The following is an 18539-nucleotide window of genomic DNA, read 5'->3' on the forward strand; positions in this document are numbered from 1 at the left end:
ATGCCCTCAGAGATCAAACCCAGGCAAAGAGGCAGCTGTGATGGAATTAAAAAGATGCAAAATCGACCTAAGTATGTTCTATACATACATAAAAATTACCTAGCTGGTGGTTTTCTAATGATTCCTGTGAGCAGGGAAGCATCCCTGGAGGGATGCAGCTCCTGGAGAGCCCCACAGGGACCAGGTCACAGACTTGGACTGCATCACATCCATGCCAATGATGTGGAAGGGAACAGCAATATGGTGCCTTTGGAAAATCTTGTGGATGAAAAGAAGACTGGAAAAAGATTAAGAGAAAGGCAGTGATATAGTCTTCTGTAGATGAAAGCCAATTCAGGCTTGAATATAAAGAGGAATATCTTTAGGTTCTTAGATCCAGGAACGGGGCAGAGGCATCTCCCGCGGGGGCAGCGGGTGCCTGACGGATGGACGGGAAAACCCATCTGGTGGTGCCAGGCTTAAGGCGCTCCGACCGCATATTGTAGTACCAAGCTTTGGGCAACGCTGTCACAGGGAAACAGCGCTTCCCCAGCCCCAAATGAGGGCAGAGACGGTTTGTTGTTTCCGGACTCAGTGAGCACAGGCAGCTCTGCGGGTCATCTCAGTCTCCGCTCTTCCCTGCCTGGCTGGCGCAGGGTTGCCTCCTGGCTTCTGGGTAGTTTTCTTTCTAGTTTATATAATCTCTTCTAAAGATATGTTGTTAAATCTATTATGCACAAGGTCTTGGAAATACCTTCAGGGCACAGAGGAACTTGGTGACTTTTCTTCAGCTAATAAGTATAATTCAAGTTTTTAAAGAAAGCAAAGTGACGCCACTGTCACAAATTATGGGAGGGGAAAGCCCTTCTCCTCTCCTGTGCTTCCCTGCTGCGTTCAGAGCCTGGGTCCTCAAGGGAAAAGCCACTCACTGCACAGAGATTAGTAAGCAGAGGAAAACAAATACCACAAGCTCTGTTGTAAAAACCTGCATTTCTGAAGCAGGGAGCTGCTGGCAGGGTAGATCGTCCCACCGGTGGCACAGGCGATGGGGAGCAGGCTTCAGGAGGTGTCTTACCAACAGCACTAGGCTTTGTCCTGCTGAAGAATTAAAAGGAAATAATTTTTAACACACTAATAGGTGATATTTTCTGATCTTTCCCCAGAAACATCACCACATAGTCATTGTAAAACCAGATTAATCCCCTGGAGCCTGAAGGAAGGAGGCAGCCTGCTACCCCACGGAGCAGCAACCACTTCACCTTCTCTTGGCCAGCATTAGGCAGCTGGCTTTTAACCAAAATATTGCAAGATAGACCAATGCAGCAGGCGTTCTCTGATGCAGGAGCCCATGAGGTCAGCTTTGGATCATAGGGGTAAATTTTTAGTAACAAAGGAGGAATTAGCCTGCTCTTTGTGGAGTTGTAAGTGTGTGTGACGGATGTTGCCTTCCTGCACTGCAGGCTCAGTTGCCCACGTCCAGCAGCTGCCTTGTACAGACAGGAGCATCCCAAATTAAGTCATTGCTTCTGAGTATCCCTTATTTATGAGCTGTCTCTATTAGCTTTTTAAGAGGTGCGTCCTTCAGACTCTGTTCCAAGTAGCTCCTGAAATGGCTGAGCTCTTAGATATGCAGCCTGAATAGTAAAAAAAAAATCGCTCCGCAGTAATATGCATGGGACTGATTTGAGAAGTGCAATGAACCAAACTGCTGGGAATTTACACAGCTCTGCAGAGAATAACAGCGTGGGAAAGGATGCTGTGTGCACCTCTTGGGGTGCACCTTCCCCTCACTCTTAAACCCCCATTGCTGCAGGAATCTGGCTTGAGTGAGGCCATGCGAGCACAGGGCACGGTGTGTCTTTACACAGCCTCTGAAAACAAACGTGGTCGTCCTGCATGGCAAGGGACTCCCTGCCCTGCCCCATGACACCAGCAGTGCTGGCTCTGGGAGTTCAGCCATGGGAGAAGGAGCCCAACGTCACAACTCCTGCTGCCCCTGACAGCCGTCCTGCTGCTTCTGGTGTGCCCAATCCACCAGAAATCCTACCTGGGAGAGCAAAAAAAGCCAGAGGAGCAGGTGGAGGTGTTGGCTTTCAGGGCAGCACAAAGGGGGAAGCCCCAAGAGTCACTGGCTTTTCCAGATCTCCCATTCAGCACGGAAACCGATGGCTGCAAGAGGAAACTGTGGTTTGGGCAACCAAAGCTGAACCTCGGCCAAAATTGGTAAGGCTTGAAATGGTGCTGAGAGTGAAAAACAACACATCTTCCCATGCACCTTTTGGGCACTGGTTGTGCCATATCTGACCTGAATTACCCACCCCAGCGCTCATCCCAAGGACAACAGATGGGGTGGGACATGTCTGGGGCAGGGACAGAAATAGGCAGCTCCCAAAAAGAGTCAGCAGGGTGGGTGAGGTGCTGGAGGGGCATCCTGGGGGGATAATAACGGCGATAATGCTGGGGGGAGAGAAAAGCACTGCATGCAAAATTGTGAAAGAGGAAAACTCCGGCAAAATAATTTGGCTGTAATTACAGGTTGTTTCAGATTCTGCAACATCTGAATGTCAACCCCGTAATGCTGTAACAACAAGCAGCAGGTACAGCACTGTGCTTTAGCTCTGCTCCTGTTCCCCTTCCACGCAGCACGCAGAGCCACGATGGGCATCAGGAGACATGAGGCCACCCTGGCTTGGCATCCAGCCCCGGGGGGTCACACCGTGACTGAGGGGACACACACTGAGCACCGTGCCCTTCATCTTTCCCAGCAGAAGTGCCCGGGCAATGACAGTACATCCACCATGGCGAAATGCTCTGAGTCCTTAGTCAGCGCCGATGCAGATAGGGACTCACTGGAACTGGTGTTCATAAAGTTCTCCATCACTGAATTCCATCACTGAACTCCATCACTGCACCCTGGCTGAAGCTCATCTCCCTCAGCCTGCTGTGCCAGATGCTGTCCCCAAACAAGTGTCTCTAATCCACCCACCTTCACGCCTCGGTGCTGCACAGATCATGCCCTAGCCACTAATTCAACTGATATGTTTAGGTTAGTCCCAAAGCACAGCGAGCGAAATTACAGCGCTCTTGCTGCTAGGCAGCCTCCTCCACCCAATTGGTGGCTTCAAAGAGTTTCAGTTAATTGTGGGGTTTGATCATTTTTTCAGTTTTTCCTGCAGGCACTGCTCATCAGAGTGTCCAGCCAGAGGAAAAAGCTTTCCCCACTCTGAGATGAATTTGTTTTAATGCCAAAAGAAGCTACTTCCTCCTGGCAGCCCTGTTGGGAGCACTGTGGTCACTTCCCACAGAGCCCAGGACCTCGCGCACAACATCAGCAGCTCCTGAGATAGTAAAAGCCATGCTGGCTTTAGGCACCTTTTTTTTTTTTTTTTTTAGAATAGGGCTAGATGGGACCAAAGTTCCCCCCACCCCACATACTCACGTAACTGGGGTTATAAACTTGGTTTTGCCAATGTCCTGGTAGCGCAGAGCACGAAGCATCGGGTACATGGAGCAATTTTTTCTCTCCCCTGGTAAAAGGAAAAAGTGACTCAGCTGAGCCCTCAGCTATGACCTGCTCCTTCCTGTAATTTGACTGGTTCCTGGTTTATTATCTGAACAGCCACGGCATATTTCCAGCTAAGGCAAGAGGAAGCCTTCAGCCATTTCAGTTTCTCAACCTACTTCAAAGGAGAACCTTCTATCCAAGCCATGGATCATCCCCAACTAGTCATACTGCTGGGCTTTTTAAAAAAAAATCTCTTGGGAAATAAATTCACAGAATTGGCTTCTCTCCCTTCTCAGATGTGAAAGCATCTCCCCAGCTATTTCCAGGTAGGATGAGGAATTACAGAAAGTTCAACTGGAACAGCATGTAAGAAAGAAATGTGTGGAAGTGTGGTACTGTTTTTCACCTTATGTTTGCATGTTGAAAACATCTCTCCTGGTGATTTCATTTCCTCAGTTGCTCATCTGCAAAGGAACCCAGAACTGCTTTTGCCCCATCCTTGGGAAGGGCTGTGAAGTGATGGAGGCAAACCCCTGGCTAACTCTATTTCCTCAGCATCTCCTCAACATGCCATGACATCTCATGTGCCCCGCAAACTGCTGGAGTTGTTGGCTGAAATCATGTATCTCGAGGCTTCTCCTAGTGCCTGAAGAGCGAGCTGGTGGTCAAACCTCCCATCACCTTTGGAAATCAGCGATGCGCACATAGTCCTGGAAATCAGAGGGCTGAGAAAGGTGCCTGGAGGATGGGCTTCTGTACCGATATCCCAGCTTTTAGCAGCCTGCTGGGATAACCAGCATTGCTTCTTCCTCATTTCGACTCCTTTTTCTTGCAGGCCGAAGGCCTGTTACAACAAATTTGGAAATTTTCTGTTGCGAAATATGAGGCAGTGAGTTCAGAGTGAAACCCTGACACAATCGGCATCTGACAGAGCCAGGACTACGGAACCTGTCCCTATGAATTGCAAATCTCTCCCTTTCTCTCTGCAATTGTCTCATATCTCCAACTAATTTTGACACATTTTTGTTCCTCCTTGGAAAAAATGTTGGTCTCTAAGAGAATTTGCTCCAAAGAACAAGAACCAGCTGTGGTGCCAGCTCCCACATGCTGTATCACATCTCCTGGCAGTTGCTTTGACATCATTATCAGGCATCATTTTGGGAGCGGTGGGATGCCTGGTCATCAGCCACTGGTCCTGATTGTCCTGGATTGCATCCGCCAGTCCAGTGCAGGTGCCAGACACCGCAGGAGCGCAGCGGTCCTGCAGGTTTATGAATTTGTGCTTTCAGCTCCAAGTCAGGAAGCAGTCGCTTTTCACCAGTACAGGGCACCAGTTCAGGATAACGTGGTGCTGACACCTCTTTGCTGCTATGAATCCACCTCTGGTAACCTTTGCACTTAGATAGCAGTTTGTTTACCACCTCTTACCTCTAAAGATAATCTTGTCTCTTCTTCCTACCTCTTGTTTTGGCACCAGCACCTCACAGCCCAGCCAAGGGCCTGCAATAGACCGTCCTTGAGGAAAAGGCAGGAAAAACCCCATCTGAAAGAGGTTTCCCCCCTCACCAACTGTCTTTGAGGAATTTTCTCATCTCTTCCACCCCTGTCTAAAAGGTAAATGCCTTGGGCTGGAGCTGCCCTTGCTGGGTGGTCATCCAGAGCTCAGGATGGCGGAGCTGCCTTCAGACAGGGCTTCTCGTGCTGAAAGCACTGCCTTAACAAAGTGCTAACTCAGTCATTCCCTGCCTGTGCAGGGGACAGCTCGCCAAAGGCTCAGGCTCACCCATCTCAGTGGTCACCAGAGATGCAGACTCACTGAGAGCGTCGTTACTGACTCATGGCTGGGAGTTTTTGCGTATTTCTATGGAAGCTGCAGATGGGATTGACTATTTGGGACCACCTCCTACCGGGCAGCAGCGCTGCTGGCAGCACCCCGTGGGCGCATGGTGCCGGTTGTCCTGTGCCACCGGCCCCGCTGCCAGGAGCAGATCTGGTGACGCGGTGTAGCTCTTTGTGGTCAGCCGCAGCATCAGCTTCTGCAAAGCAAGAGATTTCACTGGTCAAATCAAAGAAAGAGAAGATCTCCCCTTCTAGAATACTTCTCATCAGCGTTTTTTTTTTGCTTTCCTTTACTGAAGTCATGTTTCATTCGACATTTCTGACCGTGGTACAAATCACCAGCACCTCACATCCTGGGAGGAGGCTTCCTGCAGAGACAGATGCTCCAGGTATTCACTGATGCCTCCTCTGGTACGCTGCACGGCACTGCAAGCAAGGGCAGGCATCCAGGGCAGAGCAAGCACAATGCTGTGAAACAGCTTTTACTTACGTTCATTAATATTTCCTTTTCTAAAGTTTAGTGCATTTAATTGTTGCTTCTTCATTGCCATTACAGTGCAAATACTATAGACAGGAATTGGCTTAAAAATCAGGAAGTACTTCTGGAGAGAGGTTTTTGTTTGCTCGATTGTCTGCTCCTGTAGCTGCAGATTTGTGGCTGTGGATGAGATCTTTCCTAAAGCACTGTCTTAGCTGAATAGTTTCCGCTTGCCCCTCAGTATATTAAGGCCATTCATTCTTGCCTGCCAGCCAGGCATAAGCAGGAACTTAGCATATATTTTACCCATGAAAAAATGCACAAGAATAGAGCACAAAACCTCAAGGGAAGCAGGAGCTTCCTGTCCTAAGTGTGAGGGTCTTTCTGGAAAAAAAATGGCCTCAGGGCAACTTGGTGGAGGAAATAACTCCAGATAGGGCCACCCCTGTGCCAAGGCCAAAATAAAGGACTTCACGCCCTCAGCAACGAGCCCCACTCCAACAGGAGATCCAGGGAGAGCTGCCAGCTGCAGTTGTCCTCCAGAAACCCCTCCGGTTCCCACGCCTGTGATGGGTTACTGCAGCATCCAGCTCTGTTACAGCAAGCAGTGGGGAAGGGCAGCTATGGACAGAGCAAGCTGCTCCAGCTCCCTCAAAATCAATGGCAACATTTCCAGTGGTGGCAGCTGAAACAGAGTTGAGTGACGACGACAAGCCACGACAGCAGGGTCAAGGCTGGCATCAGCAAAGATGTGAGCTGGCATTGGCACTACTAGGCAACACTGCGGAAGTTCAGTACCTGGTCTTGAGCGGAAGTGGGGGTGGGAGCATGCAGGGGCTCTGAGGGATGAAAATCCCTTAGCAAATAACGAGGCTTGTAAATTAGTCCTACTTAATAAAAATGTGTGAATAAGTTAACTTTGCCTTTATCTGTTCAGTATTTCTCTGTTGCACCACTAAGCAAACTCTGGCAAGGCAGCCTACCTCTCGAGCACATAATACAGCACCATCTATAATGGGTAACATTTTCTCTTTTGTCATGCCTTTATCTTGCTGAGGAAAACACCTCACAGGAAAGCAAAGCCATTTCCAGCAGCTCTGCCTCCCGCCAGCCCCCCTGCGCAGGGAAAGCATCGCAGCCCAATTCGGCACCAGGGACTACGTGCTTGATGTGCTGCACAGGCTGTTCCTGCCAAAGGAGGGACCATCAGAGCATCCTCCGCTCCTCAGGGCCTCCCTTTTCTGTTCCTAGGGTCCTGCTGACACCCCCCAGGAAGTTGAAAAAGCATGTTTTCTGCAGGGACTAAGCTCCTTCCAGGTGCGCTGGCAGGTTCCCTCTGCTCACCCCATGCAGGCTGCCCCAGGTCTCACCTCTGCCACACACTTCCTTTCTAACACCAGTACAATTTCACCTCTAAAATAATTGTAATGGGAATCAACGTGACTTTTTCTTTCCTATATTTAAAAAAATCCTTCTAATACTAGTGAGATGACACTTCACAGCACAGGGTAACACTTCATAATGTTTATTACCATCCTTTCTAAGCAGCAAATCTCAGCATCACCGTGACAAAAGCCAGATTTTTTCAGCTACCACCCAGCCCTCACCTCCTCACCAGTGTTTTGCAGGGTGTTCACCTTCCGAACCCAAATTCATCCCTTACTGATTTCTGCCCAGCTATTCAAGCAAAAACCCGTGTGTGAGGGTCAGGAGGCCGTGGAGACAGATGGCACATGGGGCACAATCCATTGCCTCCGAGGGCAGATGTCCAAACTTGGCAGAAGACTTGACCCCTAAGGGCAGGCAGGCAATAGGGGCTCGGCTGCCCATGGCTCCCTGTCACTGAACCCGCTGAACCTCGCATGATACCCACCAAAGAACTCTATGAAATCTTGTCTTTAGCCTCTTCTGCAAAATGGAAGTGGCAGCACATCTCTGCTTCATGAAGGGTTTATGAAAGCTGCGGCTCTGGGGGCAGAGGCAGAGCGGCAGTACCTTGTACTGAGTATTATCCTTTCAAGCAGATGTAATTATGCTAATCAAGGCTTGTCTGATGCTGAATTTCACAATCTAAAAGTGCAAAGTTCCCAGGATTAGTCTTTAGTGGTTAAAATTCAATGGGAGCTGAAGGAGACTCTAGAGAAGATGGGAAGAACTGCTATGGACCGAGATCAGTTTTTCACAATAGATGTGACTTTTGAGGTCGAAATTGCATGTTTCAGGAGCTGTTTCACATGCTGCTTAGCTGCCTTGGCTGGGAGCTGGGTAGCGCCTGTCTGAAGGATGCATTGGGACACTCACTGTGGTACTTAATCCTCTTAGTCCACCTCTGTGGTCTCGTCCGCTCTGAATCCCCATCTGAACCTGGAGGGCCTGTCTCTAAAGCAAAGCCAGTCCCGTGCTGGTCCCCAGCACCTCGCCATTTCAGTCTCCTCTCCCCGTGCCCCAGTCTTCTCTGAAGACCTCCCTCAGAAGGCAAGGAGAGGAACTGGACGTTGCTCGGGATGGTTCCCCAAATGCTGCTGGTCATAAAAAAAATATTTCTTCCAGGTTAATGAATATCTCTTGCTAAAAAGATGAGTCTTCCCAAGGAAAATCTTCTTTTTAAAGATGTCCTTGTTGGAAAGCAACATGCTGCTGGGATTATTTGCTGGCTAAAGGGGCTTCTCTGTTCACCTCCCAGCTATTTTAACCCCTGGCTCCAGATAATTTTGGCTACGCAGTGGGCATGTGGAAATCTATTTGCTTTCCCCAACAACAACACAGAGCATTTTCTACAGAAACCTCATGACAAAGCCCCCTAGTTGCTGTAGAGGCAGAAAGGTAGCTGGATTAATCATCATAATAGCAGGGAATTAAGAAACCTGGGGAGATGAATGCACCAGGGTTTTGTTAGATAGATGCTTAAAAAAAAATAAACCGGACCTACTTTGTTTCAAGCACCTTAAAAGCTGAGAGAATTCAGTGCATCTGGCTGCAGCTGCCACTTCACTTCTGTAATTTAATCTCATTGAGGTGCATTTATGTCAAATAATTACCTTAATGAAGACTCTAATGGGAGAAGGGAGGAAAATAATAGAGATGCTTTAAAGAAAGGAAGCTGCAAAGTTGCTTTGTTTTTAAGCAAGCACTGATTTAGCTCCCCCTGCTCTGGCTCTTGCCCTTACAGAAGTGCCCGATCTGTCCCCTCTTTCAAAAGCAACATGTTTCAGATGCTGCCTCGGAGATGGATTTTTGCCTCTCTGATACACCACCACAGTTTCTGAGTTTGAAAGAACCCAACACGTAAAACCAGCTCTCGGTTCAGGCCAGTCCAGCCCTCCAAGCCCTGCTACTTTCTTGTTTCCTGCAGAGCACTGACTCAAATGTCAAGTTTCTATCTACCACTTTTGAAGTCCTCCAGGATGTTGGCCTAAATCAGAATCAAAGAATTATAGAACCATTTAGACTGGAAAATACCTTTAAGATCATCAAGTCCAACCATAACCCTAACACTGCCAAGTCCACCACTAAACCACGTCCTTAAGGGCCACATCTACACATCTCTTAAATATCTCCAGGGATGGTGACTCCACCGTCTCCCTGGGCAGCCTGTTCCAATGCTTGATAAACCTTTCAGTGAAGAATTTTTTTGCTAATATCCAATCTAAACCTCCCATGCCACAATTTGAGGTTGTTTCCTCTCATCATATCACTTGTTGCTTGAAAAAAAAGAAACTGACACCCAAACTGGCCTTTATTGGCTGGTCTCATCCTCTTCTGAAGCCTTTCAGCTATTTTATTTGTATTTTCTTTTGAACAGCTATTGGGAAGCGACCTCATAAAGTTCTCATGTGCTGATTTCCACCACCACCCATGCCCAGGATGTGCATCTCATGGTCATACTGGCCTTGAATTTATTTCCATGGGCTGAAGCGACGCTTTCTTCAGTGAATAAATTATCTTCTAAAGGCTAATATTTGTCCTGTCTACCCAGGTTTCTCTGCATGAAGCCTGAAAGAAAAATTCCCTGAAAACTAAATTAATCAACCCAAATGAGTTTCCTTTCTTGCTTGGGAAAGAAAGGAAGCATGTACTTCTTCCAGCATGAATGTGGTGGGAGAGGTAAATGAGCTTTTCCCCCACCCCAGCTCCGACATATTTCCCAGTCAGCCTTGCCTAACACTGCAGATATCTTCCAAGTCATATGAGCTGTTTCCCATCATTCCTGGAACAGCTGACTCCAGACCTTCTAGATAAAAAAAAAACAAGAATAAAAAAAAAAAAAGAAAGAAAATTTAGCCCATTTTTCTCAAATTAATGCAAAATGTGACTTTCACTTTTTTTTTTTTTTTGGCAAATATTTTTCTCCAGACTCCAAACACTTTTCTGACTCAGGAAAATCAAATGTGTGACCCCATTGCAGAAGCCTGTGCCCAGCCACTGCAACAGGTCCCAGGCATCCCCTGTGTTTCCAAAAGCGCCCTTAGTTCCCCACGCAGTTTTGCTCTTTCTCGTGGCTCCTGGACAGCTTCTTGTAGAGGTAAAGCGCTCGCTTCTCCTCCCAGGTCTCAAAGAAGGAGCCTGCGATCTTTCTGCAGAGGCGGTGTGCGTAGGTTTCCAGAAACACAGTGACGTAGAGGATGAAGGAGAGCAGCCCCACGACGAGCAGCACAGAGGGGTTGGGAGGTGTCGGGGGGCTGATCTTGCAGCGAGCAGAGCTGAAGATCAGATGATGGTGGTAGCTTCGTTCAAAGTCCTGAAATGGCTGTAAAACTTTGAAAAGAGAAGGCAGGATCCCTATTTCAGCCTGAAATAAAGAGAGTGAAAAGTTAAATAGAGTATGAACAAACAAAAATCAACAGGTTGCTATAAAACCATCAGCCTGGGGGGTGCAATCACTGCTGCAGCTGGTTTGGGTGCATTAGGAGAAGGACACTGAAGTGCCTACACACTTCGGGCTGAGTGACAATAACAGCGTGACGTGTAGGTGCTGAGTATTTGGCACGGTGAGACCCACTCATCTCTGTCATCTTTATCTGCTGCTACAGAGATCATAACAGGTATTCATTGTGTGAGATTTAAGACGAAAGGTGCAATACAGACAGCAGTATTAGTGGCTGCATATTTAAATATTTGAGGTTTTTTTCTAAACCCTGTTATTTTACTGGGAATCCACCATAAACAGGTATCTGCACTGAGAAGCGCCAGGGCTGGGGAGGGAGGCAGGCTGCATGGTAGACAAGGAAAACTAAAAAAACCTAAACCAGAATTAGTCCAGATAAATAGTATTAAAATAGACAGAAACTGGGGAGGATTGTGGAAAGGATTGCACGGGATGACAACAAAGCAGTGAGCAGGGCTTTCTCCATGAGGAACAGCCAGTGCAATAAGATGAGGAGACATCCTCACGGCTGCTTCCCCATTCCTCTTGCGCTTGTGCCCACTCTGCAGCGGCGGGACGGTGCCGCAGGGAAGCCCGTTCCTCCACCCTGCCTGGAGAAGGGCCCTGCAGATACAGGGACATCCAACTGCCACGTGCTAGCAGTGGTTTTGCAGCATGAGGGACTCTTTGCTCCCCTCCTCACTCCCAAGGAGCTGTGATTTGGAGCGGGGTGTACGCTGCTGCTTGATGCACTGGAAGGAGTAACTGAGGCTGTGCCTCTACCCCCCCTCCCCGCCCCAAGCCTGTGAAGGGAACTAAAGATTGCATAAAAAAGGCTACAAAGACTGCAATCCCCACCGCCACCTACTGTAGTCCCCGTGCAGGGAAGGAGAGGCGTCCCCAGCACTTACTCTGTACTTGATGCTGAGAGCGACGGGCACCTCAGAGAACTGATCCGCCTTTCTCACTGCCGTGTCTGCCACGCTGAAGGCAAAGTGGTCCATCGCCACGACCACGAGCACCAGCATCAGGGCAACAGTGAGGAGCATGGCTCGCACGACGCACAGCATCGCTTCTTCCCGAGACAACCTCAAGCCTGTTGGTCGAATGAGGTTTTTGGATGGGCCCACCAGCAGATGAGCTGCTTTTCCATCCACAGCTAAACGCTCCAGCTTCTTGGTGATGTAAAAATTGTCAAAGCGGAGGTTGGTGAGGTAATTTTTCAAATACCAGCTGGACTCAAAACAGAGATAGAGCATGGAGAAGCCAGCAACTAGCTTGTTGCCTGTTCGCACAGAGTCTTTGACCAGTACCTCAACAGCCAAAAAGTCCCTCCCAATTTTCTCACCAGCAAGGTGCATTTGTTGGTAAACCAAGGAGCTGTTCTTAAGCAATGAAAACTGAAAATGTCCATTCATAGGCTTATAAATATTAATGAGATGAGCAGTTTCTTGGATTGCATTCCCAAACTCCCAGGAAGCTGTCTCTAGCAGAGCAGTTGAGTTCAGAAGACTCTCAGAGGAATTCTTGCAGATGCATTTAATAACCTGCAGGATGGTTTTAATGTTGCTGATGATGTTGGGTGTGATGTTAACCACTACTATCATGACGCAGGTCGACAAGAGCAGCTTCCGGCCTTGTTTGGTACCTAACGTAGGCATGATCATACTGAAGACACAACGGGCAGGATGCACCAAGAAAAGGGTGAGGAGAAGGAACAGACTGAAGGAGGTGGCCATTGCAACAGAGAGATGCCAGGAGTACTCCAGGGAAGCAAACATCCAGTTGTAAAAGAGTCCTCCTATCACCGTTGTAATGCAGGAACACTGCAGAAATAAGGTCCACAGCTCTCTGCTGTTTGCTGGGACAGGTTTGGAGTAAACTGACCATAGGTCTGCCGCAATCCTGTGCACCTTTGGGAACAGAGAGTCTTCACAGTAGACGCGGGTTCTTGTCCTGAACAAAGAACAAATACCTGGGTGCTAGCAGAGGAAGTGCACAAACGCACTAATGAGGGGGTTTCCTCAAGATGATGACTCATGGGCCTTTATAATGTCCTTCTCTGAGGGCTTCCACTCTACCTCTCCGCTAACCTGAGTAGCTGGGACTGAGAGCTCCCCTGGAAGCTCAAGGCTTTTCTTGAAAAGTCAAACATCAAGTACAATGCGACTGCTCCTCCTCTAATGCAAACACTCCCTGGCAGTGGCTAAGAGTGGCTTTAGCAGTTATTTAGAGGATGCTGGAGGAAGAAAGTGGAGGCTCCTGGCTGCTGTGGAAATCATTAGAACAGCTCTGTAATTACAAGGTGTTAAATGGATAAGAAGCATCTGAGTGGGAGTTTCTGATCTCCCTGCCTCTTAAGAGGAGACCAAATAAAAATCTGCAGGTTTAAAGGTGACGAATACAGAACTAATCAGAGAAAATGGTTTCACACTGAGGCTTCAATGCCAGAGGAAATCTCCAAGGATAAGGATTTGGCCACTGCAGACAGGATGAAATGTCCCATAAGGCTATTTAAATGTCTAACGAAAAAAACGTTTGGGAAGGAATATAATTTCCCAGGCCTCACATCTGGAGTGACTCTCCAGAGACCAGAAAACCTGGTGGGGAGAAGGAGCCTCTCCCCAGGACTGAACCCAGCTAGACAATTCTCATCTCCCACCACCTGACAGCAGCCTCAGTTACCCTTTGAGGAAGAATTTTGATGAGCAAAGGAGGTTTTTCAGTGGAAAAAGGCCATTCAACAGCTATCAAGACAGAGGGAAGGAGAGGGATTAAAGCAGACGCTACGTACCCAGTGGCAGAGAGGTGTCCCAGTCTTGCCCAAAAACTCTCCATGCTCCGGTTCTTGTTGCTTTGAGAGAGGATCCTGGATGTAGCTGCTGGGAGATGCAGGATAGGAAACCAAGGCAGCTGGCATCAGAGAGCCAGGACTCAAAAAAAAAAAAAAAACAACAAAAAAAGGCTATTTTAAGGCAGTTCAGATCAGCAACACTGGCAATTCCTGAAGTGAGTGGGCAAACCTGGTGCGTGAAGCCTGGGGAACAGCCACACTACAGGACAGAGCTGGGATGCACGGCACTGCTCAGGCTTTACACCTCTTCTGGTCTCACTGTTATTGCAGAGAAGGCTTATTTTCATGACACATAGCTGAAAAAAAAAAGTGAGTCAATGACATATGGACTGACGAAGACGGAACAAGCATCACATGGAGCACAGGGTGTCACCATCCCTTGTGGGGAAATCAGCTGTCTCACCCCAGCTGACTTCTCCCGCTGCCCACCAGCAAGCAGCAAGGTTGAGATTTCTCTCAGAGAGAAGGGGAGCTTTTCCTTTTTCAGAGGTCAGCCATGGCACAAAGGGTATGGTAGGATCCAGCAAACCACGTGCTGATAACTGTTCATCTGTTTCGGCAGGCTGCCGCTCCCCGCTGGAACAGTGAGCTCGTGTGCAGGGTACACGAACTGCTTAAAGGCTCGTCTCACAGTCCTAGCAGAGGAAGATGAAGCTTCAAACTGGAACCAATTCCCTATAGGCAGCAAATCCACTGCAAAGAAAGCCCTGCCACAGGCAGGATTCCCAAAGCGCGCAGAAGCTCCCAGACAAGTAACCCAGGACTTCTGGTCCCCATGGGACAGACTCGCCTGACCCCTGGGATGTGCAGGGCATGGAGCTCCAGCCACCAGACCCACTCACCAGGAGAGGAGGATCAGCCCGTGGTGCTTGCTCCTCGGTTATGTTTCCAAATAAGAGGAATCCCCCTCCTCCATCCAGCTGGCACACAAGAAACGCGTACCACCACTGCCTAGCATAGAGTCATGGCTCCCATCAAACCTGCCCCTTCACCAGATGCTGTCACATTAAGCCACCGCTTGTAGACAAAGGTGACACAGCTCACCCAGCCGCTGCTGACCCCACTCATTACAGGGATCCGCTGTCCCGTGCAGAGCCGAGCCAAGCCCTCCCACCGGCTGGGAACCGCTGGGCCCCCGAGATGTTCTCATGCTCCCCTGGGCCGGCAAGGGCAAAGGGCTGGAGGTCAGCCCTGTCCCGGCCGCCCCCAGGGACCGAGCACGGGGGGGCTCTGCTCTCCGGCAAGCAGTGGGAGAGCAGCACCTTCCCCAGGGAACATGGCTGGGTCCCGCAGCAGCGTCAGTCGTCAGAGGACGCACAACCATGAGCGCAAGCAGGCAGAGCAATCCTCAGTCCGCCCCCTCAGCCCTTCCTGCAGGTAGCAGACAAATCCTTTCCGCCCTTGCCGCTCCTGCTGGAGTTTTTCTTTTTCCCACATGGCTGGTAGAGCAAAGGTTTCCTCCTGGTGCCCCGGAGCACAGACACTGAATGGGAAACCCTGGCTGGCTCCAGTTGGGATGAGGCACCAGCCAGGTGGGCGTGAGAGAAAGTGCCATTTGTTTGGAGCATCCATAGCAATTGCTTGCACTGGCCACGAATTCAATCTGCAGACTATAAAGGATCCCCCCAAAAGGCCCATAGCTGTATCCTGAAAAATTCAGCAGGCTCTCCTCAGTCGCTATTCTGAGTTAAACTTCTTTCTCGCTGTATTTCTGAGCTGATTTCATCAGCCCCCAGGACCCCATCCAGACTAAGCAGGTAGCTTTCTGGGCCACAAAAAAAAAGATATTAGCAATAAAGAACAAACAAACCCCTCAAGTCCACAACATAGTGATGAGTGTTTTCTGAGTCTGCTGCATCATCTGGCAAAGGGCAGCTGAAGTCTGTGGGGGAGCTGTGCTTGACCAGTAACTCCAGGCAGCACCGAGAAGTATTTGTATGCAAAGTCAAACCTAGATTTTCCTCCGGCTCAACTCAGAATTGATCTCTGGAGGCTGGACTATCCTAAGTCTAGGATATCTTCTATTTTATACCCTGAACTGATAACTTCTAAATGAGCTGGAACCATCAATGCCTAACTTTCCCCAGGGCACAATGAACAAGCTTGGTTTTTTTGGGGGGGGGGGGGGTGGGGGGTGGGAATCAGTGACAAGTCTTTATAGACGTACAGGAAGAACCGTGGGCGAAGGCTGGGGAGCGGGACATGGGCAGGACTGCGCATCTCAGCAAAGCAACTGTGACATCTTGCGGTCACATTCTGCTAAAGTACCTCCAGGTCTGACCTCATTTCAGCTCAGAAACTCAACAACTCTGTGAGTGGGAGACTTTTAAGGAAAACTGAGGAAGCGAAGGAGGAACAGGAGGCTGGCTGTGTCCCTTCGGGATGCTTTGAGGTGCCTGCTCCCACCCCGCATCACATGGCCCAGCTCTGAGGTGGTGCAAAGGGGCTTTGCTTTCTTGGCAAGCTCCAGCCTCTGTAAAGCTGAAGCTCTAGAAATGTTTAACATCCCCGATTTAGACTTTTTAGCACTGCGGTAGGAGACAAAGAAGAGACCCACTTCCCTAGAACTAGCTTGCTGTAACTATGAGAAGGCAGAGGATTTCATTTGTATCTCAGCCAGAAAGCACAACCTGGCTTTGCTCCGATTAGGGACAGGGACTGAGCTTGTACCTACCGGGACGAAGGTTTTAAATCCCTTTCAGCTTTGCAGGCTGCGGTGCTCGCAGAGTGGGTCTCAGGGCAGCCCAGACACGAGTCTCTTGCCAGGACACCTGCAAGTCCAACCTGCAGTGACAGGGTAACGCCGCGGCGGTGGCGATGATGGGAGGGGGCGCGACCTAAAGGAGCATCTGTATCACAGGTGGGGCGAGGGGTACATGGACTGTACAGCTGAAGACTGGGTAAAGAAGATGAGTGGAGGGCTAAAAACAGGATGGTTTAAGACTGAAGGAGTTCCTCCATGGCAATATCATCAGCACCTGTTGATCACATTATTCTGCTAATTGAAGAAATTGAGGGTGTGGGAAAGATGAGCCCATTAGTGGTGACCCTTCGCTTGTTAAAATCACGTGCAAGTGAGCAACTTACAGTGATACAGAGCCAGGTCGTGTCTGCTTAGGTTTCTGTTACAGAAATACAGAAAAATCCCAGCAACATCCTTTCAGCGACTGATGAGGGATAAATGTGGCAAGGAGACCAAGGCTATCTACCCCACCAGAGCTGAATTTTCCCTATCAGGCCAGGCTTTCATTCGTTTCAGGAATCTTTCCCTTTCCCTCCTGAACTCCCAGCACTGCTGTTGCGCGCAGGTTGGCCAAGCGCAGCCCCAGAATCACTCACTGTAGAGCAGCTCTTCCCTGCAAACAGTTTGTAAAGCAACTCGGATGCTACTAGGACAGAAGACACTACAAAATGCTTTCCTACTGTAAATAAACCAGAACGATTTTCCTCCAAGCGTCCCAGGAGAACACGCGGAGGTTGGTCCAGGATCGGATGGGGAACATCAAAGGAGTAAAGCAGAGATAGTCTGGATGTTGAATTTCAATGTGTGAGCGGCATTTCCTGCTAATTAAAATTCACAAGCGGGCTGCCGATGTGAATGGCTTCTGTGATGGCTCTTGGATTTTTACATTCCTAGAGAAACGGTGCATAGGCGGGCAAAGTTCCTTCAAAATAACACAGCTGAAGTTATAGAAGATTAATATAGCGCTTGAAATGCTCTTCCCTGGGAATTTTCATATCTCTGCTCACATCACAGACCCTTCAGGAATACTGAGGTTACCACTAAAAGCTGGTTTTGGCAAATTTCAGTACTAGCAGCAGCAAACGGAATCAGAAATTATTCATGCAGGCCAGTTCACCCTTGAACCCAAGAAATACTAAATCTTAACATTTCTGCCAAAAAAAAAAAAAATAATTTAAATCAAGCATGCCAGACTAGTCCTGCTCTGATGGATCCCTGGATATGAAAAAGCAGAATCAGGTAATGCTGTCATCCTTTAAACCGCATCCCCCCAGGAGAGCCCTGGGAAACACAGAGGCTGCTGGCAGAGCTGGCAGAAGTCAGGTCTTTGAGGAAAGTAGAGGTTTAGGATGCAGGTGCTCCTCACGCCTTTCCCAGCCCTGCCAAGGCCCTGTGGTGTGACCCTGGGTAAGGCACTGGTCCCCTCTCTGCCTCAGTTTCCCATGTGGGCACAGCGATAATAAAGCTCCCCTGGCTGCGTTTGTGACATACCTTCTGATCTCTGGACACGGGGCCACAGACGTGCCAAGGACGCTGATTTTTGGAGACTTCCACACAAACTTTGTTGTCTCCGTTCTGCTTTCACGTCCACGTAAAACCATCCTCCTGGACTCAGCTAGGACGCACCAAGGCAGAGCCGAGACTGTAGGTAAACCTGCAGTTCCTGTGTCTGCAGCGGAGCTGGACTGGACGTTACCCTTTGAGTCTCAAACTCAGTGGATCCAAAGCCTCTCACTGCCTGTCCTCACGCTGCCGGGACAGAGGCAGCTCTGTTCCAGCGACCGGCCCTGATCCCCCGCAGCAGCCCCAGCCGCGGCGGGACAGCGGGGATCCTTCCTGCGGCTCCCAACCACACAGGGTACAGCGCGTTCCCTGGCCCCGGGACAGCGATGCTGTGCCGTTTCACGGGACGGCTGGCTGGGAAAGGGAACTGCAGGGTGCAATTTTCCTGTCCCTGTTCAGCCCATCTTCGCTAAGGCACGACAAGGAGCGTCCACGCAGAACGATGGCGCCCAAACCCAGTGCGCAGCTGGCACAAAGCTGCCCTGGGGAAGCAGAACGGAGATTCAGGGTATCCCATATCCCCAGCAAAGGGGCTGCTGGGGCCCGAGATGCTGGGCAAGGAGCCTTCCCAGTCTCGTTGCTCCTCTGCTTAACAGGGCTCCGTTTTGGCTCAGACTGGGAGGGAGACCTCACTGTCCTCCTGGGGAACCACTGCCCAAATCAGGGGGTGAAGCTAAGGGAGAGGGAGGCTCAGGCTTTGCTTTTCTCCTCTCA

At 49.4% G+C, this 18539-nt stretch overlaps 1 protein-coding gene across 1 annotated transcript; it reads right to left on the minus strand.

Annotated features, from left to right (window-relative positions):
• Nucleotides 1-10266: 10266 nt before the first annotated feature.
• Nucleotides 10267-13790, minus strand: OCSTAMP (osteoclast stimulatory transmembrane protein). Its single transcript, XM_010122991.2, has 4 exons — nucleotides 13689-13790; nucleotides 13460-13598; nucleotides 11577-12621; nucleotides 10267-10590 (listed from the first exon to the last, which is right to left on the minus strand). The coding sequence occupies exons 2-4, from the start codon at nucleotides 13501-13503 to the stop codon at nucleotides 10267-10269; spliced, it is 1413 nt and encodes a 470-aa protein (XP_010121293.2). The 5' UTR covers nucleotides 13504-13598; nucleotides 13689-13790.
• Between the last annotated feature and the right edge of the window lie 4749 nt (nucleotides 13791-18539).

The sequence above is a fragment of the Chlamydotis macqueenii genome, chromosome 16 (assembly GCF_036417535.1).
Source record: "Chlamydotis macqueenii isolate bChlMac1 chromosome 16, bChlMac1.mat, whole genome shotgun sequence".
NCBI classification, from domain to species: domain Eukaryota; kingdom Metazoa; phylum Chordata; class Aves; order Otidiformes; family Otididae; genus Chlamydotis; species Chlamydotis macqueenii.

Bases quoted from the DNA above. Each gene is read 5' to 3' on its own strand.
- OCSTAMP (XM_010122991.2), bottom strand. From the start codon at position 13,503: ATGGAGAGTTTTTGGGCAAGACTGGGACACCTCTCTGCCACTGG. The intron at 12,622-13,459 runs GTACGTAGCGTC...TTCTTTGTTCAG, and splicing joins GGACACCTCTCTGCCACTGG to GACAAGAACCCGCGTCTACT. The intron at 10,591-11,576 runs GTAAGTGCTGGG...TCTTTATTTCAG, and splicing joins CTCTCAGCATCAAGTACAGA to GCTGAAATAGGGATCCTGCC.